At 52.6% G+C, this 21,167-nt stretch overlaps 10 protein-coding genes across 10 annotated transcripts; 6 read left to right on the top strand and 4 right to left on the bottom strand.

The window, feature by feature from the left end:
* Positions 1-315: 315 nt before the first annotated feature.
* Positions 316-2,769, top strand: agm1 (phosphoacetylglucosamine mutase PCM1). Its single transcript, XM_067628400.1, has 6 exons — positions 316-497; positions 578-591; positions 693-837; positions 907-921; positions 979-1,485; positions 1,543-2,769. Exons 1-6 carry the CDS (start codon positions 405-407, stop codon positions 2,422-2,424), a joined length of 1,656 nt encoding a protein of 551 aa, XP_067477905.1. The 5' UTR covers positions 316-404; the 3' UTR covers positions 2,425-2,769.
* A 27-nt stretch (positions 2,770-2,796) lies between these two features.
* rrp3 (RNA-dependent ATPase RRP3) lies at positions 2,797-4,377 on the bottom strand (the record flags this gene model as incomplete). The annotated part of the gene is made up of 3 exons (XM_067621086.1): positions 2,797-3,095; positions 3,165-3,941; positions 4,050-4,377. 3 exons carry the CDS (start codon positions 4,375-4,377, stop codon positions 2,797-2,799), a joined length of 1,404 nt encoding a protein of 467 aa, XP_067477904.1.
* Positions 4,378-4,623: 246 nt separating this feature from the next.
* ASPBRDRAFT_56429 (Brix domain-containing protein) lies at positions 4,624-6,038 on the top strand (the record flags this gene model as incomplete). Its single annotated transcript, XM_067627564.1, has 2 exons — positions 4,624-4,830; positions 4,890-6,038. 2 exons carry the CDS (start codon positions 4,624-4,626, stop codon positions 6,036-6,038), a joined length of 1,356 nt encoding a protein of 451 aa, XP_067477903.1.
* A 502-nt stretch (positions 6,039-6,540) lies between these two features.
* Positions 6,541-7,555, bottom strand: ASPBRDRAFT_66730 (riboflavin synthase; the record flags this gene model as incomplete). The annotated part of the gene is made up of 3 exons (XM_067628780.1): positions 7,470-7,555; positions 7,280-7,402; positions 6,541-7,088 (listed from the first exon to the last, which is right to left on the bottom strand). The coding sequence occupies exons 1-3, from the start codon at positions 7,498-7,500 to the stop codon at positions 6,541-6,543; spliced, it is 702 nt and encodes a 233-aa protein (XP_067477902.1). The 5' UTR covers positions 7,501-7,555.
* Positions 7,556-7,799: 244 nt separating this feature from the next.
* ASPBRDRAFT_56427 (CaiB/BaiF CoA transferase family protein) lies at positions 7,800-9,437 on the top strand (the record flags this gene model as incomplete). The annotated part of the gene is made up of 6 exons (XM_067627563.1): positions 7,800-7,967; positions 8,031-8,062; positions 8,132-8,252; positions 8,306-8,810; positions 8,866-9,159; positions 9,226-9,437. The coding sequence occupies 6 exons, from the start codon at positions 7,800-7,802 to the stop codon at positions 9,435-9,437; spliced, it is 1,332 nt and encodes a 443-aa protein (XP_067477901.1).
* A 453-nt stretch (positions 9,438-9,890) lies between these two features.
* ASPBRDRAFT_56426 (uncharacterized protein) lies at positions 9,891-11,873 on the top strand (the record flags this gene model as incomplete). The annotated part of the gene is made up of 1 exon (XM_067627562.1): positions 9,891-11,873. The coding sequence occupies one exon, from the start codon at positions 9,891-9,893 to the stop codon at positions 11,871-11,873; it is 1,983 nt and encodes a 660-aa protein (XP_067477900.1).
* Positions 11,874-12,104: 231 nt separating this feature from the next.
* On the bottom strand, positions 12,105-13,490 carry ASPBRDRAFT_128398 (putative zinc metallopeptidase; the record flags this gene model as incomplete). The annotated part of the gene is made up of 1 exon (XM_067618055.1): positions 12,105-13,490. The coding sequence occupies one exon, from the start codon at positions 13,488-13,490 to the stop codon at positions 12,105-12,107; it is 1,386 nt and encodes a 461-aa protein (XP_067477899.1).
* A 290-nt stretch (positions 13,491-13,780) lies between these two features.
* ASPBRDRAFT_629767 (uncharacterized protein) lies at positions 13,781-15,660 on the top strand. The gene is made up of 3 exons (XM_067628399.1): positions 13,781-13,918; positions 13,998-14,668; positions 14,788-15,660. Exons 2-3 carry the CDS (start codon positions 14,150-14,152, stop codon positions 15,430-15,432), a joined length of 1,164 nt encoding a protein of 387 aa, XP_067477898.1. The 5' UTR covers positions 13,781-13,918; positions 13,998-14,149; the 3' UTR covers positions 15,433-15,660.
* On the bottom strand, positions 15,584-17,045 carry ASPBRDRAFT_31537 (rRNA-processing protein SOF1; the record flags this gene model as incomplete). The annotated part of the gene is made up of 3 exons (XM_067622910.1): positions 15,584-15,944; positions 16,006-16,985; positions 17,043-17,045. The coding sequence occupies 3 exons, from the start codon at positions 17,043-17,045 to the stop codon at positions 15,584-15,586; spliced, it is 1,344 nt and encodes a 447-aa protein (XP_067477897.1).
* Positions 17,046-17,395: 350 nt separating this feature from the next.
* Positions 17,396-21,056, top strand: ASPBRDRAFT_155725 (uncharacterized protein; the record flags this gene model as incomplete). The annotated part of the gene is made up of 5 exons (XM_067619391.1): positions 17,396-17,663; positions 17,728-18,730; positions 18,952-19,202; positions 19,277-20,190; positions 20,245-21,056. The coding sequence occupies 5 exons, from the start codon at positions 17,396-17,398 to the stop codon at positions 20,767-20,769; spliced, it is 2,961 nt and encodes a 986-aa protein (XP_067477896.1). The 3' UTR covers positions 20,770-21,056.
* Between the last annotated feature and the right edge of the window lie 111 nt (positions 21,057-21,167).

The following is a 21,167-nucleotide window of genomic DNA, read 5'->3' as shown; positions in this document are numbered from 1 at the left end:
GACGATTATTTTAGTTATATGCATTTATATTGGGTCTAGCGAAAGACAAGAGATAGGTAGGTAGTTAGCCATGCCATGCCATGCCGTGTCATGCTTCGACTCCTTTCCTCCCGCTTCTGCATTATTATTGCACCACGCCATGCCGATGTTGCGGGTGTCTCACCGCCCACCGCTCGGGACCCTTGGGTGGCAGTACAGGGGAACAGGGGCAGGAAACTAACCTGAGCTGGACGGAGCGTGTCTCACCCACTCTTTTATTTGACCCTCCCCTCTCTCTCTTTTTTTTAATTGTGGTTCTACCCCCCTTTCGCTTCATCTTATCTTTTTACTGGCCCCCCTGAGGTCTTAATTATCCAAGTTCTTTTGGTGCTAGTCAACGTATCCTTGGTTTAGTTTGCGCCACAATGGCGTCCCCGGCTATCAGAAAGGCGATCGCTGAAGCGGCGTCGCAGTACTCCAAGCCCGAAGGGAAGGTCTTTCAATATGGAACCGCGGGGGTGAGTTCGCTACTCATTGAAAACAGCGTCTCTCTATAAAGTTCGAAACGAGATGTACTAATCACCTTTCTTACTTGCAGTTCCGTATGAAGGCGTAAGTTGCTCCCTGCCGATAAACACCTCGAAGGATCGACCCCGCCTCCACAGTACCCCGCGACCGCCCTTTTGTTTATACTTTGACCAACACATTGCCAGTGACCTCCTCAACACCGTCGTCTTCACCGTGGGACTGCTTGCCGGCCTTCGCTCCAGGAAGCTTAGTGGACAATGGGTTGGTGTCATGGTCACCGCCAGTCACAATCCCGCCGAAGACAATGGTGTCAAGTTGATCGACCCCATGGTGAGTCGCTGTGAACCTCGCCAGCATGAAATCTTTCAATGTTATGATAAAGTGGCTAATAGCGCATAGGGTGAAATGCTGGAGGTAAGCTGCCAGAGCTATGAGAGACTGAAATGCGACGACTTTCTCACATCAGTGTAGGCTGAGTGGGAAACATATGCCACCAGACTTGCCAATGCACCGCTTGACAAGGTTGGCGATGTCTTTGACGAACTCATCAAGGAGATCGATGTCAGCATGGAGAACCCAGCTCGTGTCGTCTTCGCCCGCGACACTCGTGCCTCTGGCTCCCGTCTTGTCTCTGTCATCAATGCCGCCCTCACCGCTTCGGAGGTCGAATTCCTCGATTTGAAGTACATGACCACCCCTCAACTCCACTATGTTGTGCGCTGCAAGAACACTCTGGGCACCCAGTATGAGTATGGCGAGCCCACGGAACAGGGCTACTATGAAAAGCTCGCCGAAGCTTTCAAGAGGGTTATGCGTGGTGTCAAGGTCAAGGGCTCGTTGACCGTGGATTGCGCGAACGGTGTTGGTGGGCCCAAGCTGAGAGAACTCATCAAGTACCTGCCCGGCCCAGAGGAGGGTGGCATGGATATCAAGGTGGTTAATGATGATGTCATTAACCCTGATAGCCTGAACTTTGAGGTAAGAGAACCCCTCTGTTTACCTTAACATTTGATCTGCATACTGACTTGCTTTTAGTGTGGTGCCGATTATGTCAAAACGAAACAACGTGCCCCGCCTTCCTCCAAGGCAGCTGCTCTTGACCGCTGTGCCTCGCTGGATGGAGATGCCGATCGTATCGTGTACTACTTCGTCGATGAGAGCAACACTTTCCGGTTGCTTGATGGTGACCGCATTGCCACCCTCGCGGCCTCCTTCATCGGCGACCTTGCGCGGAGCGCTGGCATTGCGCAGAAGCTGAAGATTGGTGTCGTCCAGACCGCTTATGCTAACGGTTCCAGCACGGACTACATCGAGAAGGTCTTGAAGCTGCCTTCTGTTTGCACCAATACTGGTGTGAAGCATCTGCACCATGCGGCCTTGCGATTCGACGTCGGCGTCTACTTCGAGGCCAACGGTCACGGTACCATCACTTTCTCCGAGACCGCCTTGAAGACCATCAAGAACACTGAGCCCCAGTCTCCTGCCCAGCAGCGCTCCCTCGAGTGCCTTCAGGCTCTCACCGACCTGATCAACCAAGCCGTCGGTGATGCCATCTCGGACATGCTCCTTGTTGAAGCGATTCTTGCTCACAAGGGCTGGAGCCCCAAGGAATGGCTTGCCACTTACACCGACCTTCCCTCGCGACTCGTCCGCGTGGAGGTTGCAGACCGTTCCATCTTCAAGGCTTACGATGCCGAGCGCAAGCTCGAGTCGCCTCCAGGCCTGCAGGCTAAGATTGAGTCCCTCCAGTCCCGCTACAACAAGGGAAGAAGCTTTGCCCGTGCCAGTGGCACGGAAGATGCGGTGCGTGTCTATGCCGAGGCAGCAAGCCGCTCCGAAGCGGACGACCTTGCTACCCGTGTCGCCAACGCCGTCCGCGAGGCTGGCACTGCCAAGGAAACATTGCAGTCTGCTTAAACCCTTACTGCCTTGGATCGACGGGCTGCTATGAAGCAAAAGAAAAAGTCCGTTTTACCTGCAAAAAGATATCAAATATACTCAATGGCAAGTGTATGAACAGAAAGTCTCTGTTCTGCTTTGCAAGCATCCTGGGAAACTTTTACGAATGAATTTATGATATTAGTTTAATCAGCATTGAAGCAAAAGAAGTTGCATTTGATGTTCTCAGATCTGTTTTTCCACGTTTTAAACAATTCTTCTAGCATGATAGTTTTATTGAAGCTCTTCTAGACTTTTATAGGAACGTCGACACAGCAAGCAGGTGAACAATCATCAATTTTGGGTATTAACTTCGTAAAATGCGGCGCCAAGAGTTTAGGCCCTTCACGCCTAACCCTCCTCTTGATCCATCTCATCCCGAGAACGCTTACCAAACTTCTTGCCCTTGTTTCCCTTCTTCTCATTGTAATCCTTCATATCCATAATCGCCTGTCGTTGTGCCTCCGCGACATTCTCACCAAGTACCATGACCTCGTCCTTAGGGCAGTCGTATTCCTTGAGCTTCTTGCCCAGAGCACCTTCGATCCTGAGCCAGACCTCGACATCGTACTGGGCGACAAAGCTGATAGCAAGACCACTCTTTCCGGCACGGGCAGTACGTCCGACACGGTGGACATAGCTAGGGGAATCTGTAGTAAAATAACCATATTAGCTGAGATCCGGCAATATTTCGATAACAGAAGACGGGGTATACGCACCACCGGGCAAATCGAAATTAAGCACAACATCAACGGACGGAATATCCAAACCACGGGCAGCCACGTCCGTCGCGACGAGGATATTCCGACTGCGAGCACGGAACTTGCCAAGCGCACCGAGACGGGCAGACTGCGAAAGCTGTCCATGTAGCGGGATAGCGCCGAATCCGAGCGCACGAAGCAAGAATGCAAGTCTCTGCGTCTCGTTCACCGTCCTTGTGAAGATGATAGTACTCTGGCCGGCGAATTCGTTCAACAGGTAGACGAGGTACAGGTCCTTGTGCTTCTGGGGAATGAAAAGATAGGATTGGAGGAGAGTCGAGACGGTCTGGTATTTGCTTGTGGAGACGGAGACACGGAGCGGGTTGGAGAGGGATGCACGTTGAAGAGATTCGACCTTTGAGCTCATCGTCGCGGAGAAGAGGAATGTGCGGCGCTCGCGGGGCAAGACTTTCAGAATCTTGTCAAGGAGGGGACCGAAGTCCATGTCCAAAAGTCGATCCGCTTCGTCCATCACTAGGTACTTCAGGTTGCGGAGGGAGAAGCCCTTGGTGTTCTCAAGATGGTCCAGAAGACGACCGGGAGTGGCCACGATGATATGAGGCTTTTTGCCGAGGGCGATCGACTGAGAGACCATGTCCATACCACCGACGATGACGCAGCTTCGCACACCCATGCTGGCTCCTAGGGACTCGAAAGACTTGGAGATCTGGTAGGCGAGTTCTCGGGTGGGGGCGAGGATGAGGCCGAAGAAGGGCTGGGGCTTTTCCATCAGGGCTGTGGGGTGATGTTAGTTATCTGATCGACTTGCAAATGTTCGTTGGAAATGGGCTTTATTTGCGACGGCCGTAAAGGCTATGCAGACTGCTGTAGCTGGTAACGTACCTTGGAGAATGGGAAGAGCAAACGCTGCCGTCTTTCCACTTCCGGTCTCTGCAAGACCGATCAAATCACGGCCCTGAAGAGCCAGAGGAATCGACTCCCGCTGAATAGGCGTAGGCGCCTTGTATCCCATAGTCTCGCAGGCTTCGCATAGCTGCTCGATGATTCCCAGTTCCTTGAATGATTTAGGACGTTCTCCCTCTTCATGTTCTTGCTCTTGTGCTGCTGGTTCTTCTGTTTGCTCTGGGGTGGAAGATTCGACATCGCTCTCATGTGCAGGCGCAGGCGCAGGCGCCTCACGGGCGACCTTGCGCTTCTTGACTCCGGGCATTTTGAATATGTAGGAATGGTGTAATCTGTCAGCAGCGAAAAATCAAAAACTTGTCGACATCATTGCGAAAGTGAAATAAGTATAATTTTGGGCGCCGCAAAATCGTTGATCCGGGCTCCTCCGCGGCTTTGCTCCGCTCATACTTTTTTCTTCGGGTCAGAAAAAAAGCCACTGCCCAGGAACATCCGTCCGGAGCGATTATTATTCCTCCATTGTTTTTATTCTCATCCCCAGGCTTTTGTCACCATGGCGAAGGCACGTACTAAGAAGCGCACTCATGTTCGCGCGCAAAATGCCACGGCTGCTGCTGCCAAAGGCGGCGCCGCATCTATGAGCAAGACTCCGAAGTCGATGGTTATCCGTGTCGGCGCTTCACAAGTTGGCTCCAGTGTGAGCCAGTTGGTCAAGGATGTGCGAACGATGATGGAGCCGGATACGGCTGTGAGACTGAAGGTAAGCCCCGAACTTTTCTCGCTTAGAGGTAGACAAAGACTAATGTTATTGGTTTTCAGGAACGCAAATCAAACAGACTGAGGGATTACACGACTATGACTGGTCCCCTTGGCGTCACACATCTTATGCTTTTCTCCAAGTCGGCGACTGGAAACACGAATATGCGTTTGGCGCTTACGCCCCGCGGTCCGACATTGCACTTTCAGGTGGAAAACTATTCCTTATGCCGTGATGTTGAGAAAGCCTTGAAGCGTCCGAGAGGTGGTGGTCAGGATCACAAGACGCCTCCTTTGCTGGTCATGAACAACTTCAATTCCCCCAACGCCACTGAGGACTCCAAGGTACCTAAGCGTCTAGAGAGTCTCTCAACGACCATCTTCCAATCTCTCTTCCCCCCAATCAATCCTCAAGCCACTCCTCTCTCCTCCATTCGCCGTGTGATGCTCTTGAACCGTGAACTCGCTCCCGAGGGCGAGGAAACAGATCACTATGTGCTGAACCTCCGTCATTACGCCATTACGACGAAGAAGACCGGCGTTTCGAAACGCATTCGCCGTCTCGATCCCAAGGAAATCCGGAACAGGGAGAAGAAGGGAGCCGCTGTGCCCAACCTGGGTAAGCTGGAGGATGCGGCGGATTATCTGCTGGATCCGTCGGCTGCTGGGTATACCTCGGCCAGTGAAACGGAACTGGACACGGATGCTGAAGTTGAGGTGGCGGAGAGCACCACGAAAAAGGTGTTGTCGAAGCGTGAGCTGCAGCGCATGAAGGCTGGAGAGAAGGAGAAGGCACAGAAGAAGCTGAGCAATGCTCCAGGAGTCGAGAAGCGGGCGGTCAAGTTGGTTGAGCTGGGCCCTCGTATGAAGCTCCGCTTGCTCAAGGTTGAGGAAGGTCTTTGCGAGGGTCGCGTGATGTGGCACGATTTCATCAAGAAGTCTGAGGATGAAGTTACCAAATTGGACAAGAACTGGGACCAGAAGAAGAAGGAGAAGGAGGCAAGAAAGAAGCAACAAAAGGAGAACATCGAGAAGAAGAAGCAAGCCAAGGCTCAAGCCAAAGCCGAAGGAAAGGAGGTCGAAGACGACGATGAAGATGATGTTGATATGGACGACGACGATGAATGGCTCAGTGATGATTTTGAAGATGACAATGCGGAGGAGCAGGAGAACGATGACGATGAGGACGAGGATGAATCGATGGAGGAGTAAACAGGTGCACTTTCATCACCTTGGAGCGGATTCTCAATGTGAAGCAGTTTCATAGCCCAGCTGCTACATCAACATTCCACTGCATTACTTGCTTCTGCCATTGGCCCTGAGAACTGGGCGCATGCATGTGAAGCTGTGATGGTGGAGACCAGTTACATTTCACTGTGACGAAGCCTGCGATGGCGGACGTGACTTTTTGTTTCCTTGTCCGTAGGCTTTGAGAGTACAGGTGGCCCCGGACGAGAAGGACTGAGATATCTCAAAGTCTCGATCAGAATGTTGCGAGCCATGACCGGAAGTCTCTCGTGACGTTCAGCAGGCTGGCCATGACCGATAGAAGTACCAGAATATACCCACAATCCTGCCTACTATTTCCTATACTCGTACATGAAAAGAAACTCTAATTTTCATCCGTTACATTTCACATATAGCTAAAAATGCTCGTAAACATCATGCCTGATTATCTTTGCCTTCCTACAAATGAAGTATTTACAATACTCACCTACCTCTTCAACTTCTCCTCCACAATCCTCTCCACCATCTTCTCCAACATCTTCATATCCCCACCCGCCGTACCAGCAAAATACCCCTGCACACTCTTCTCGACATACTTGCCCACAATATCAATCTCCACGTTCACATAATCCCCGGGCTTCTTCGCCGCCGTAACAATCTTCTCCTGCGTGTAAGCAATAAGCATCACCTCAAAATACCCCTCTTGACCATCCACAACATTCGTCACAGTCAAACTAGCCCCGTCCAGCGTAACATATCCCTTCTCCACGATATACCGCATCACGCCCATATCGCGCGGCTGCATGCGGAACACCAGCGCATTGCCCTCGGGTGTCACGGAGAGGATCTTGGCGATGGTATCGACATGGCCCTGTACGAAGTGACCGCCCATGCGTGTTTCGCCCAGGACGGCGCGTTCGAGGTTCACGCGGGAGCCGGTCTGTAGGGAACCGAGATTCGTGCGGCGGAGGGTTTCGGGGGCGACGCCGACTTTGAACCACGTTTTGTCGAAAGCCGTTACAGTTAGGCAGGTTCCTGTTTTTATGTGATTGTGTTGGTCATGTTGGACTTCACCTTTTGGTGGATAATGGAGGATAGTGCTTCGAGGTTTGAGGAGAGTGGGGGAGGAGGGGCAGAGATGGGGAGGGAGGGACAAATAGAAGGGATCAAATGCAATGCGAAGGAATGTGAGTGTGTCAATTGGTATCATGCAATGCAATTCATACCATTGACGGCTATACTATCGCCGAGGTGAGCATCGGTGAGTATCTCCTCACAGTCGGTGATGGTCAATGATGTGCCCCCGCCCCCGCTTGACGAGGTATCGAGGGGCTCGAGGGACGAGACCGCTGCGATAGAGAATGGTAGTTAGTTTTGTTTTTTTACATGGTCATGATCGCAGGATAAGTGACTCACTCCCGATTTTCTCAACAAGACCGGTGAACATGGTGGGAAATGGATAATAATGTAAATCCAATACCGTGGAAGCGGGCGGATCAAGCGGTTGAAGATGGAAAGTCGAGCGGAAAGCGGACTTGACCTCGGCTGCGAAGCTCCGTCGGCGAGGTCCCCGAATGAGAGCCAGCGCTTCTACTTGATCTTCCTACTAGTTTATTTGAACCTTGCATTGTCGACTATAATTATCTTCCACTGTCGTTCTGGATAAGTCCTATGCTAACTATTGTTATTTCTATGGTCTATCATATTATTTGAAATCGCATATTGAAGCCAGCGTTCGAACCAGTCATGAATCTCACGGCCGCATTGAGGGTACAGCGGGCTTGCGTTGCCCGTCACAGCAGCTATCTTCCCCGGCGGACGACGCAATGGCGCAACTATTCTTCTGCTGTTTCTGATGATACACTTCCTCTGAAAGGTATACGAGTTTTGGATATGACACGAGTTTTGGCTGGTGTGAGTAGTAGGCCTGTCGTCTCCAACAGCGCCTGGTTGGAGATGTAACTAACATCCTCGCAGCCATACTGTACTCAGATTTTGGGAGATTTAGGGTATGTTCTTCAGCATGTGGACAGTTACTATCAAACTGCGGAGATACTGACCGGAATGGTACCATATAGAGCGGATGTTATTAAAGTCGAGCACCCCGTGCGCGGTGATGATACTCGAGCTTGGGGTCCCCCGTATGCCAAGTACACCGATGGGTCCGATGGCCCAGGAGAGAGTGCCTACTATCTTGGAGTATGTTATGCGCTACCCATACCTCAAGGAGCGCAATTGACCACCGTGGTTAGGTAAATCGCAACAAGAGATCAATCGGTTTGTCTTTCGCCCACAAATCCGGTGTTGAGATTCTACACCGGCTGGCGAAGGAATGTGATGTCCTCGTCGAGAACTACCTTCCAGGTAGCCTTAAGAAATATAATATGGATTATGAGACCCTGCGCTCCATCAATCCCAAACTTATCTACGCCAGCATCACCGGATACGGTCAGACCGGGCCGTACAGCAACCGTGCAGGGTACGATGTCATGGTTGAAGCGGAGATGGGTCTGATGCATATCACGGGTAGTAGGGAGGGAGAACCGGTGAAGGTAGGCGTTGCTGTGACCGATTTGACGACTGGTCTGTACACGTCGAATGCTATTATGGCCGCCTTGCTTGCGCGGGCAAGGACTGGTAAGGGACAGCATATCGATGCGTGTCTGAGCGACTGTCAAGTTGCGACCTTGGCGAACATTGCCAGTTCCGCTCTGATTAGTGGCAAGAAGGATTCAGGAAGATGGGGAACCGCACACCGTAAGTGGCTTATACTAACCATGAACTGGAAATCTAGCTACTGACTATCTGTAAGCATCCATTGTGCCTTACCGGAGCTACAAGACGCTCGATGGCGACATTCTTTTCGGAGGCGGGAACGATAGGCTGTTTGGTGTGTTGTGCGACCGTCTCGGACACCCGGAGTGGAAGACCGATCCCCGATTCGTTACCAACAGTGATCGAGTAAAGCATCGTACGGATATCGATGGCCTGATTGAGGAAACTGTAAAGCAGAAGACCACGCAAGAGTGGCTTGAGATCTTGGAGGGCAGCGGTATGCCCTATGCCGCAGTCAATGATATTCAGGGAACATTGAACCACTCCCACGGTAAGTTATATACCCAACATGAAATGACACCAGAAGTATATTAAACCGCTGATAATGTATATGCAGTCCAAGCACGAGGTATGGTTGCAGAAGTTGAACATCCAGCCTGCGGTCCCATCAAATTGGTCAATACACCCATTAAGTATTCCCACGCAACCCCTGGCATCCGGACACCGCCCCCAACCCTCGGGCAACATACGGACGAGATATTGGGGGAGGTACTCGAGTATGGCAAGGACGATATTGCTCGGTTGAAGAAAGATGGAGTGGTAGCATAGATTATATCATAAAGTAGCTCTGTTCGGCCCACTTCGCCAGTGGATTGCTCTATACTGGTTTTAGAGCCGGTGGTCCGGAAGGTCACGCATCGGCAGGTATGATCCCTACATGGTTAGTTTTCGTGCGACTACCGGCTAGTCCGCGCTGGGGAGTCCCGGATATCATAGAGAAATAGATAGAAGATAAATCATGGATTCAGCCATGCATACTGGACAGTGTGCCGCTGGCAGCTACACAATCAAGGAGCATTATTGCTTTCGACGATGAGAGGCGGTTCTGTCAAGGGCGCGGGGGATGGATTCCTCATGATCACGTGATGGTATATAAATCTGGGTCCGTTCATGATGACTTCTCTTGTCGCACTCCGATAACTGTGGGGATTCAGGTGCAGTGTTTTGAGCAAGTCCACTAAAGCGACTGAGCGACTGTGCACATCGACCCGGCTTGGGGATATGTCACCGCACAATGGAGCTCCTTCCTCCCAGGCGTCTATAGAAACAGCGCCTTCATCAGCCCACGGAACACTCCATACCACTACCACCACATCTGGCCCATCCCCTTCGGATTCCTCGCGCAGCACCAGCATTGGGTCCTCTCTGGGACAGCCTCCCTCCTTACCCGGACGGCCGCCGAGCGTATCCTCGAAGAGGGTTGAGATCCCCCGGCTCTCTGCAGCTACTACCGAGTTACTGGCGCGGGTTACCGGGAATCTCAAAGGACCGCAGCAGAGGAATGATAATGATAAATTTGTTACATGGAATCCATCAACAGTCACTCGGACTTTCGAAAACCAGAATAGCAACTCAACAATGGGAAAAATGAGGGCCTCTTCTACAATTATTGAATTGCCTACGGCGCCGTTCGTGTATTCAAACAATGTGGCGCCACCTGCGGTTCCTCAGGTCGCCTATCCAGCGCCTCAAGGAAATACAGGAGACACAGTAAAGCCTACAATTCTACCCAACCTCGCTCCAAAACCACCCAGTACAGCGCCAATTGACGCAGCACCAAGACATCCGGGGTCTCCAGTCCCGGTCAATGTCGACCCAAAACCAACAACTTCAACACCCGTCGATGCAGTACTACGGCAGTCGGCGTCTCCAAATCCAGCCAATATCGCTCCAAAACAGAGCACGACACCAGTCGGTGAAATTTCAGCGCTGACCCCATTGGCTGCGTCCATACCATCAGAATCCACAGCTGCAATCAAAATTGCCCCTAAACCAACTGGGACATTGTCAGATGGTGCAGCACCAGTATCAACGCCCTTGCCTACATCACAACAGCCACAGCCAGCAGCCAAGCCCAAGAGATCGCAAACAGCAGCTGGCTCGCGCCAGCGAAAAGGTGCGGCAAATGGTAACAAGCGCGGCAAGAAGCGCAGGCGCAATAATGACAGTGACGGCGAAGATATCATAAGGGCTGGTGACTCCAGTAGCGACGAATCAGATGTGGCACCAATAGCGACGCAAACGAAGTCCGGTCGCTTGGTCAATCGGCCTTCGTTATATGTACCTGCACCGTCGACGCCTGCGGTAGCCAAGGAGATTAGTACCTCTGTGGACGCATCAGATAATGCAGCCGCCGCACGAAAACGTAAACGTATCCACCGTCGAGGGAAAGATGCGATCATCACTTGCTTGCATTGTCAGAGGGGACATAGCCCGTTGAGCAATTCGATCGTATTTTGTGACGAGTGCAATGCTGCATGGCATCAGTTGTGTCACGACCCGCCTATTGGCGCAGACGTTGTTGCGGTCAAGGAGAAGGAATGGTTCTGCCGAGAATGCCGGCCTGTACAAATTTCTATCATTCAGCCAACGGTCGTGCGAAGCAATCCTGACCTTACATCTGGGCCATTAGTCCCCAACTATCCTCCGCTATCGATCCCCAAAAGCGAGGTTGGTGCAGCGGAATTTTCGGCTGATGAGCGACGGGGCTTTCTGTCGGGTCTTTCGCACGCCACCCTCGTCGAGCTCCTGATGACTATCTCGGACAACAATCCGATATTGCCAATGTTTCCTGAGAATATGAGGGACCTTCAGTCTTCAAAGTTCGCCTTTCGTCTGCCGATCTCCGATGTCTCGACTCCGTCGACATCCGTGTCGGGTAACGTTTCGACCAGCAATGATACGAGGGATTCCACGTCTGCATCTACTGAAGTTAACAAACCAAATGAGGATTCTGCACCCGAAGTTACAGCATCATCTACTCGAAGAAGATACGAGGAGGTCTCTGATGACGACTCGGAATATGAGTTTCAAGAGCACCGGCTGTATCCACGCGCTGGGAACGGGTTCCAGCTATCGCTTAATGTAGATGACATGGATATCATGCGCGAGGACCCTGCTTGTCCTACCTTCAGCTATTCGCTACACGGGCCTGCGCAGGTACGCGCTCAGCTGAACGAAGGCGTTCCCGTGTGGGGCACATGACAGCAGCGTCCAAGCCTCCCTTATCCTTATATTCATCTCCTTCTGAGTCCACGTTCGACACTGAGCACTTGACATCATAGATTCTTTAGACCGTCTTCATCACTTACGTGGTCTAGCGAACTATAGATCTCATATTATAGAAGCATGTGAAGCGTTGGTTTGGCAATACAATACACTATCTGCTGTGCAACCGTCAATACGCCGAAGATGACGCCTCCCCACAACCCGTCGCTACGCAAAGCAAAACGCAGATTTCGGACACAATGAGCATGGAGAAGCCTTGAGTTGACCACCAACTACGAGCTCCCTGCAAGCCTTCGTTGGCGGGTCCCAGACTATGCCTGCAACACCATGTCGCGGCTTCGACACGTTACAACCGGTGTCGTCCACGTCATAGAACAGCAAGATATCTGCACGACTTCCCGGATTCAAAGAAAGGCTAGTCTGCGGTGGCGATAGTCCGATTGCTGCACGAGCTCTGGTTGACACGCATTGATACAATAACTCGGCATTTGCCTTAGTGCCAGCTTGATAGATGCCCACTCCCAGACACGCCAATGACAGGGGGTCTTCAGAGCCCCAGGGCGTGAATGCGTTACCCACATTGTTGATTCCAATCACTGTGTCCAGACCATGTTTGTTTGTCATCTCCAAAACCTGCAATGTACCCCGTGGTCGATCATGGCTCTTCGAGCATGGTGGAGAGGCCATATACATGTCGCTCGTGGGTAGCCCAACAAAGCTAATTGGAAGGTCATTGTCTCGGATCTCTTGTGCAAGAAGCCTCCATTCTTCATCGCCGAACAGCGTCAGTCGCGTGCAGTGCCCCAGCATGATCCGCTTATCCGTTGACTGCGATGTCCACCCCTTCTCCTTCAGCGTGCGCAGAACAAACCATACCAGTGCTTCCTTGCCGGTATCGAGGTTATAGTCGAGATGGAAGTCGACATGCTTTCCGCACTCTAAGGCACGCTCGATCGCCCATGTAATATTTTGTTTTGAGGCATCAACCGACGACTCCACGTACGGGGTTGTCCCAATGACATCCACCTGCGGCAGCCGCACCGCTTCTTCCATGAGCTGACGGTTATCATCCCCGTGCTCGCCCGAAAATATTGGGTCCTGCGCAAAGGACACTATTTGCACTGCGCATGCCTCTTTCCACTCATCCTTGAGAGCGATTCCAGCTTCAAGGCAGGTTAAGTTTACAGTATGGTCCACCTCCACGAATGCCCTCATCGCCGTTACCCCTGCGGAGACAGAACCGGCAATCAGCCATTCCCCTCGTCTCAGGAGATCCTCCCGCGTAAATTGCTGCTTCGCTTGGGTGGTAAAGGATAGCGCTTCGGCGAAAGAGCCGGTGGAGGGAAGAAGATGTGCATATTCGGGGGAGTTGTGGATGAATGCTTTATCCAGATGGATGTGTGGGTGTGTTAGAGCTGGGAGGGCGAGTGGTGCGGTCTGCTCTAAATCAGCATTGGGGTGCGGGGTGATGTCTGTGATGATGCTGTGGGGAGAGCCGTGGGGGCGCGAGACGGCAATGTTCCAGGTTGCATCTTTGCCGGGGAGGCGGACATTCTGGATGAGTTTGACTGGTGTAAGAGCAGGCGGAGGCATTTTGGTATATTATAATATATTGTGTTAAATGTTGTGAGTGATAGAAAGTTGATTGTGGTGTTTCTGTTTAGCAGTGTTGGCTGTATCGCGGAACTCGCCGCACTTGTAGATATGTATTTCCGACCATGAGACACCCACCGGCTCTCAAGTCACAGTCGATGGCAATGTGAACATACTAGTATTACTACTACTATACCTGAACCTTTCAATCCCCAATTATTCAAATTGAGGTAGAGAGTATCGAGTCAAATAAATCATGGACATCTTCTGCACATTTTATCCAATTGACCACCAATTGATCTCATCAGTAGCCCCACATCGCAATCATCTGGCCGGAGCTTCTTCTCCTCACTCCAAGCTCCGACTGTCAGAATTCCTCTACGATATAGTATAAGTCCACAGTCAATCCTCATCCACAATCACACTCAGTAAGTTCCCCTCCCCTGCAAGTAATCATTCATCCACCCCCTATCTAAGCGCCGACACGTACCAACCAACCAATCACAGATCCCAGACCGTCACAGAAGCAGCCTCCGCAAAACACCACTCACCACCACAACCACAACAACCACTAATATACACAACATACACCACCCCAAACCATGCCCCCAAGCACACCTACCCTCTCAAACCAACATCCCTAACACCCTACAACAACAATGACCACCTCAACAACTCCCAAACTCATCCATACTACCCCCCTCCAACCCCCCACCACCACCACCAACAACAACAACAACCCACCATTAACCATCGACCTCCTCCTCACAACCCTCACCCGCACCATCCTCCACCCCATCCCATCCTACATCCTCCTCCTCTGTCTTCGTGCCCAAGCAACCCCGTACACCTCCCCACCCTTCCTCATCGCCATCGCCTACGCCGCCCTCCTCACCCTCATCTACATCCTCGCTACAATAAACCAGCAACTAGCCTACGGAGGAGCTCCGCGCAATGTCGATCTCTCGAATGAAGTAGTAGTCGTGACGGGCGGTGCAAGCGGGTTGGGATTACTGATTGCGAGGATATATGCGCTCAGGGGAGCCACGGTGGCGGTTTTAGATATTCGCGGCATATCGGATGAGGAGGTTGAGGAGATGGGGTTGGGGGCAAGTTATGTTTGTGATGTTTCGCATAGGGGGGTGCTGGAGGGGGTTGTGGAGAGGGTAAGGAGGGAGGTATGTTTTTTCTCTTTTACTCTATTTCCTACATCCTGTATACATACAAGGGGGAACAAAGGATATCGATGTATTGATGATGCTGATGATGATGGCTAACTAACTACTTTATCGGATAGTTGGGTACTCCTACCATATTGATCCATTGCGCAGCTGCAAGAATCAACGGTCTGCCCCTGCAACAGCTCTCTCCCGAGGCTTTCCAGAAAACCATCTCCACCAATTTACTCGCTGCCGTTCATGCCTATCAGGTATTTTTGCCTTATATGCTGACGGCTCCGGACGGCGGCACCATCGTTACGGTAAGTTCGGTGCTCGGGCAGCTATGTGCGGCTGGCTTGGCGGATTACTCGGCTAGTAAGGCTGGGTTGAGCGCTTTGCATCGCTCGCTTGAGGCCGAACTTCGCCAATCCGGGGACGATGCGAAAGTGAAGATGGTCTTAGTGGAGCCGGGCCAGATCTCAACACCGCTCTTTGAATCCGTCCAGACGCCCAACCGGTTCTTTGCGCCCGTTCTTGAGCCAGTCCAGGTCGCGCAGGCTATTGTCTCGGCTGTCGACAGCGGCAGGGGTGGCGTGATAAGGTTGCCCGCGTTTGCCATGCTGGTGAACTGGTATGCGGTGTTGCCGGCGAGCGTGCAGCGGTTGGCGCGGTACCTGAGCGGGATTGACGGCGCAGTTGCACAAGCGTCGTCCAAAGCCGGCAGGGCTGATTCGTCCAGCCAGCAATTGCAGACTGAGTTGGATCACGTGAAAGAGGACTGACTGACGACGAAGCTGAACAACAGCTGCAATAAGATATACCCCAACTGTATCATGTCCATGCAATGTATATATATATACTTGAGACACAATTTACTCGGTCTCTGAGAGCAGCCTTTCCGCACGATCCAGATGGACGTTCCAGGCAGAGCATTTATTGCTCCTTGGCCAGGATCATCTTCTCGCGCTCGCTCTGTCTCTTGGGCAGGTTCTCCTTCTTGGTGTGCTTGCGCACGTTCTCCTCGCGTCTCTTGATCGCCATGAGCTCCTCGCGCTTGATCTCGCGGGCCTTCTTGATAGGCTTCGGCACGTGACGCTGGCGTCGGATTCTGCGAATTTCCGGCATATGCGAGTATCTCTGGATCAAGGCCTGGTCGTACTCGAGCTTGGCCCGTTGACGAGCGCTCTTAACTCCGCTACGGTCGGATGCGTTCGCGCGCCAAAGGCGGATATTGCCATCATCGGATCCGGACAAGACGTACTTGTTGTCGGGAGTGAACTTGGCGGAGAAGACACTGGAAAACAAAGTCAGCATTTATGCCTTGTTGGAGAAGGGAAGTGAATGTAGATACATACCGTTGCATACGCTGGGTGTGGTAGATGTCGCGAGAGTGACCCGTGGATCTGTTCCACAGGCGGATCGTGCGATCGTAAGAGGCAGTGACAAGTTCCTGGCCAGTAGGACTGAAATCCACATCCATCACAGCGGCGACGTGATCCTTGAGCACGTTCAATGCGCGATCCATCTTGCGCATGTCGAACATGTAGACATTATGGTCTTCGTTGGCAACGGCAAAGTTGAACGCTTCCATCGGATTCCACGAAATCGCATTCGACGCCAGGCGGAGAACCATTTTATGGAGGGGCGACGACGTCCGGAGGTCGTACATGATAATCGAGCGGTCAATGCCGGTCGAACCAAGGATGGACGTCTCAGTCTGGTTGAAAGCGATAGAGGTGATGGTATCCACGTTAGTGGGCCAGTGAAGGGTCTGGGACGGCGTAGAGGAAGGACGGGAGAGATCGTAGATAGAAATCTGAGAGGAGGATGCGGCGAAGTAGGGCAGGTTCCGATGGTGCGTGATGCAGGTGAAAGCGCCCTGACCCAGGTAGGTTGCTAGCGGTGGTGTTTCGGGTGCCGAGTTGTACGGGTCGAAAAGCTTGACGGTCTTGTCGCTCGCACAAGAAAGCAATTTCCGATCAGGGGTCCAACAGACACCCTTGACGATGTTGTCGTGTGCCTGGGTGTTCCAAACCTCTCCCTGGGTGGTCAAATCCCACACCTTGACCACGCCATCACCACTACCACTGGCAAACCGTTCCAAAGAGCCTGGATCCTTGGCCATAGTATACACACCGTCCACATGGCCGTCGCCCATCTGGCCCAGGAAGGGCGCAGCGAACAGGCGCTCTAGCTTGGTAGCATTGAGAGCACGGGTGTATTCACGAGCCCGCTCGAATGGATGCTGCGCCGGGTCGAGGTTTCGGGGCTGTCGAACAACAGCGGTTCCCGGAGCCTGTTGCGAGGAAGTAGGACGAGAGAGAGCTTTGATTTTCTGTGAAATCTATTAGTATCTATCCGGAAGATAGTAAAGCACTTTGAATCATCTTACCATGGCGTCCGGTGGGTTTTCTCTGCAAAGGAAGCTGGAGGGAAGAAAACTAAAACTATACCGGACCTAAAATTTCCAGGCGCTTTTTTCTACTGGGCGGGTACCGCCGATTCTGGTTGGCTCGCCAAGCCGCGGGCGGTGAGGGCGGCAGCTGCAGCTCCAACCGCCAGTGACGATAGCCAAACCTGTAAGCTTCCTGTCCTACCATCATCCTCTATACCTCATCATCTCATCTCTCATCGTGTTTAGAGCCTCCCCGCTCTGTGCGTTACCTGTCACTCCGTTGGCAGACTTATAATTACCCGCAATCCCTCCAGTTTTCCTCCGCCGCCTCTCACAGTCCCGATCTAGTCATGGCACCCTCTTCGACGACCGCTGGGCGGATAGACGAAGCCCGGGGTCTCGTGAAGAGCGACCCTTCCAAGGCTGAGAGCATTCTCAAGGAAATCCTTGCCCAAGGCACCGGCTCGTCTGAGGCTTCATCGCGCGATTATGAGAATGCCCTGGTGTTGCTGGGAGAGCTCTACCGGGACCAGAAGAAACCTAACGAGATTGCCGAACTCATCAAGACCAGCCGCGATTCTTTCTCTTCATTTGCCAAGGCAAAGACAGCTAAACTGGGTATGTTGGATTGACAGAGTTAATGTATCACTTCCAGGGTTACTGACCACCCGTCCTCTGATAGTCCGCCAGCTGTTGGACCTGTTCAGCGAGATCCCGAACACACTCGATATCCAAGTCTCCGTCATCCAATCATGCATTGAATGGGCCATCGCAGAGCGGAGGTCCTTCCTTCGCCAGAACCTCCAGACTCGCCTTGTAGCCATCTACATGCAGAAACAAACCTACTACGATGCGCTCACCCTCATCAACTCCCTCCTCCGCGAGCTCAAGCGCCTGGATGACAAGCTCATGCTGGTTGAGGTGCAGCTGCTGGAGTCGCGGGTGTATCATGCATTGGGCAACCAGGCCAAGGCACGTGCTGCTTTGACGGCAGCCCGGACATCGGCCGCCTCCGTCTACACGCCGCCGAACCTGCAGGCCGGTCTCGATATGCAGAGTGGTATGCTACACGCCGAGGACAAGGATTTTAACACGTCATTCTCCTATTTCATCGAGGCTCTGGAAGGGTACAGCTCCCTTGATGAGGGAGAGAAGGCCACCGCGGCCCTCCAATATATGCTGCTATGCAAGATCATGTTGAACCTGGTGGACGATGTGACGAATTTGCTGGGATCGAAGCAGGCTCAAAAGTATGCTAGCCCGCGACTTGAGGCCATGAAGGCTGTGGCTCGTGCACATGCCAACCGGTCCCTGGAGGAGTACGAGAAGGCCCTCTCGGACTACCGGTTCGAGCTGGGCAGTGATACATTCATCCGCAACCACCTCCGCAGACTGTACGATGCCATGTTGGAGCAGAACCTGATTAAGGTTATTGAGCCATTCAGCCGAGTCGAGCTGGACCACATCGCCAAGATGGTTGGGCTGGACACGCAGCAGGTGGAGCGGAAGCTCTCCCAGATGATCCTGGACAAGGTGATTATCGGCGTACTCGATCAGGGGGCTGGATGCCTGATTGTCTACGACGAGACGGAGCGGGACCAGGCGTACGATGCTGCGTTGGACACGATCGAGAAGCTGAGCAATGTGGTGGAAGAGTTGTACACTAATCAAGCATCGCTGCTGGAGTAATAAAAGGCAAGTGATGCAGGGGTTATTGAGTTAATGGCTTGGAAATGAAACAGCATTACTACAAATGAATATATGAGAAATAGTGGTTCTTCTATAAGAAATGATAAAAGCAGAGTAGTTTAGATGTAGCAGGACAGTGTAGATGTGAGATGAACGTGGTTGGCCCGGTCCGTCCCAAAGAGGAATAGCGTGGCCGCGGCAAAAGAATCGCGAAGAGGCAGGCAAAGCAAGTGACTTGCTTCTGTTCGTCCGCCCAGCACTACACGCCCATCTCTCCGGCCCTGCGCGGTCTGTCTCATCGCCCCAAGGATCTCCATCCTCCAATTCGCGGATCTTCCCTTGCGGCCTCACCGTCTCATCACGGACCAACCATGAATGCCCCGATCCCACCCAACTACGGCCGTGGGTTCCCCCCACAAGCCGCCCAACGCTCCCCTGCCACGCCTCGTCGCGGTCCTCCAGGTCCTGGTGAGCCTCCACTCTTTAACCCAATCAAACCCCCGGCGGAACTTTTCCTTCTAACTCCTTCTCCCCTCGTATAGCTGCTGCGATGCCTGTTCCCATGCCTCAGCACGCCGTTCCGCCCCAATATATCCCTCCCCAGCGCAACATGCAGCCTCCCAATGACGCCGCCCTGCGTCGCAGCCGCAAACCCACCGACAAGAACATCCCCGACGGCATTGAGGAAGTAATCATCGGCGAAGGCGTGCAGCAGTACAAGAGCCTTCGAGATCTGGAGAAGCGCCTCGATGCAGCCATTGTCCGTAAGCGCCTGGATATCCAAGACTCCATCAGCAAGACTGTCAAGAAGTACCGCACGATGCGCATTTGGATCTCGAACACCGTCGAAAACCAACCCTGGCAGACTGCCAACGGTGCCGCCCCCGGAAGCAACCCCGGCTCCGGACGGTACAAGGTGCGCATCGAGGGTCGTCTTCTGGACGACGACACCGACCCGACCGCCCCGGAGGACAGTGATGATGAAGCTACCGAGCAGACGGACAACGGCGACGCAATGGAGCAAGATGGACCCAACGCCACTGCCACTACCAAGAAGTCGTCTAATAAGCGCTCCAAGCAGCGTTTCTCGCACTTTTTCAAATCCATCACCGTCGACTTCGATAAATCCTCCACCGCCAGTCCGGAGGAAGTCAAGCCAATCACCTGGACCAAGCCGCAATTACCCCCTAACACTGTCACTCTACCACCCACCGCGGACTTCGACTCGATGCAGTTCACCCGTGCGTCACAGGAGAACCTGAACGTGACATTCAGTCTTGTGCGCGACGAGACGCCGGAACGGTACAAGCTAAGCAAAGAGCTAGCAGAAGTACTAGACGTGGAGGAAGAAACACGAAGCGGCATCGTTCTCGGCATCTGGGACTACATCCGCGCCATGGGCCTACAAGAAGATGAAGAGAAGCGACTCGTCCGCTGTGACCATCGTCTACGATCGGTACCTCCTCTTCCCATCCCCGTATAGACCAAAACTAACCCAACTATCACACAGATCTTCGGCCGCGACCAAATGTTCTTCCCCCAAATTCCCGAAAGCATCGGCCCACACACCAGCCCCATCGACCCCATTCACCTCCCCTACACCATCCGTGTCGACGAAGACTACCACAAGGACCCGACCCCCACCGTCTACGACATCCAAGTCGCCCTGGAAGACCCTCTCCGCTCTAAGATGCTCGCCCTCACCCAGAACCCGCAATACACGGCCTCGATGCGCCAGATCGCCACGCTAGACGACCAGGTCGCCCTCATCGTGCAAGCCCTGACGCACTCCCGCGCCCGTCACTCCTTCTACACGGCTCTCAGCAAAGATCCCGCTACTTTCGTCCGCCGCTGGATCAACTCCCAGCGCAGAGACCTGGAGACTATTCTCGGTGAGGCGACGCGTGGTGGCGGCGAAGATGCTAGTGGGCCTGAGTTCCGTCGCGGTGGTGCGGATGGCGTTTGGGATACTACTGTAGCGAGGGAAGCGGTGCGGTATATGCTTGCTAAGCCGGAGGCGACGATGGGGAGGTGATTTCTTCACTACTAGTCACTAGATAGGATTGCTCGGTTGGTGGTGGTGTGGTATTAAACTTAGTGAAGTGACTGGCTTATATGTGGTGTATTATGTTCCTGTTCTTGAATTGTGGTGGTCAGCGAAGAAAATAACCTACGAACGATACTAGTTTAGTTAGTCGGTTAAGTTGGGCATATGTTTGATGGGGGCGCTCTCGTGGTGTTTTGACTTGGTTGGTTTTGATTTCGGGATGGTTGTTTCTTTTCATTTTCTAGTTCCCTTGTCATCAATAATGTATTGCTTTGAGTGAAATACAGACCTTATTACTCCGTAGTATCTGTGTTATTTTTCTAGTAACATATCGCCATGAATAAGTGCCACTGCTACTAATTAGTAGTGAGTCATGTGAGACCATA

The sequence above is a fragment of the Aspergillus brasiliensis genome (genome assembly GCF_001889945.1).
Source record: "Aspergillus brasiliensis CBS 101740 unplaced genomic scaffold ASPBRscaffold_8, whole genome shotgun sequence".
In the NCBI taxonomy this organism is placed as follows: Eukaryota; Fungi; Ascomycota; class Eurotiomycetes; order Eurotiales; family Aspergillaceae; genus Aspergillus; species Aspergillus brasiliensis.
The sequence above is the reverse complement of the archived record's forward strand: the minus strand, read 5'-3'. Positions and strand labels throughout refer to the sequence as shown.

Excerpts from the sequence above, each read along its gene's own strand:
- agm1 (XM_067628400.1), top strand. The coding sequence starts at position 405 with ATGGCGTCCCCGGCTATCAGAAAGGCGATCGCTGAAGCGGCGTCGCAG. Across the intron at positions 1,486-1,542 it reads CTGATAGCCTGAACTTTGAG|TGTGGTGCCGATTATGTCAA; the intron begins GTAAGAGAACCC and ends ACTTGCTTTTAG.
- ASPBRDRAFT_629767 (XM_067628399.1), top strand. The coding sequence starts at position 14,150 with ATGACCACCTCAACAACTCCCAAACTCATCCATACTACCCCCCTCCAA. Across the intron at positions 14,669-14,787 it reads TGGAGAGGGTAAGGAGGGAG|TTGGGTACTCCTACCATATT; the intron begins GTATGTTTTTTC and ends TTTATCGGATAG.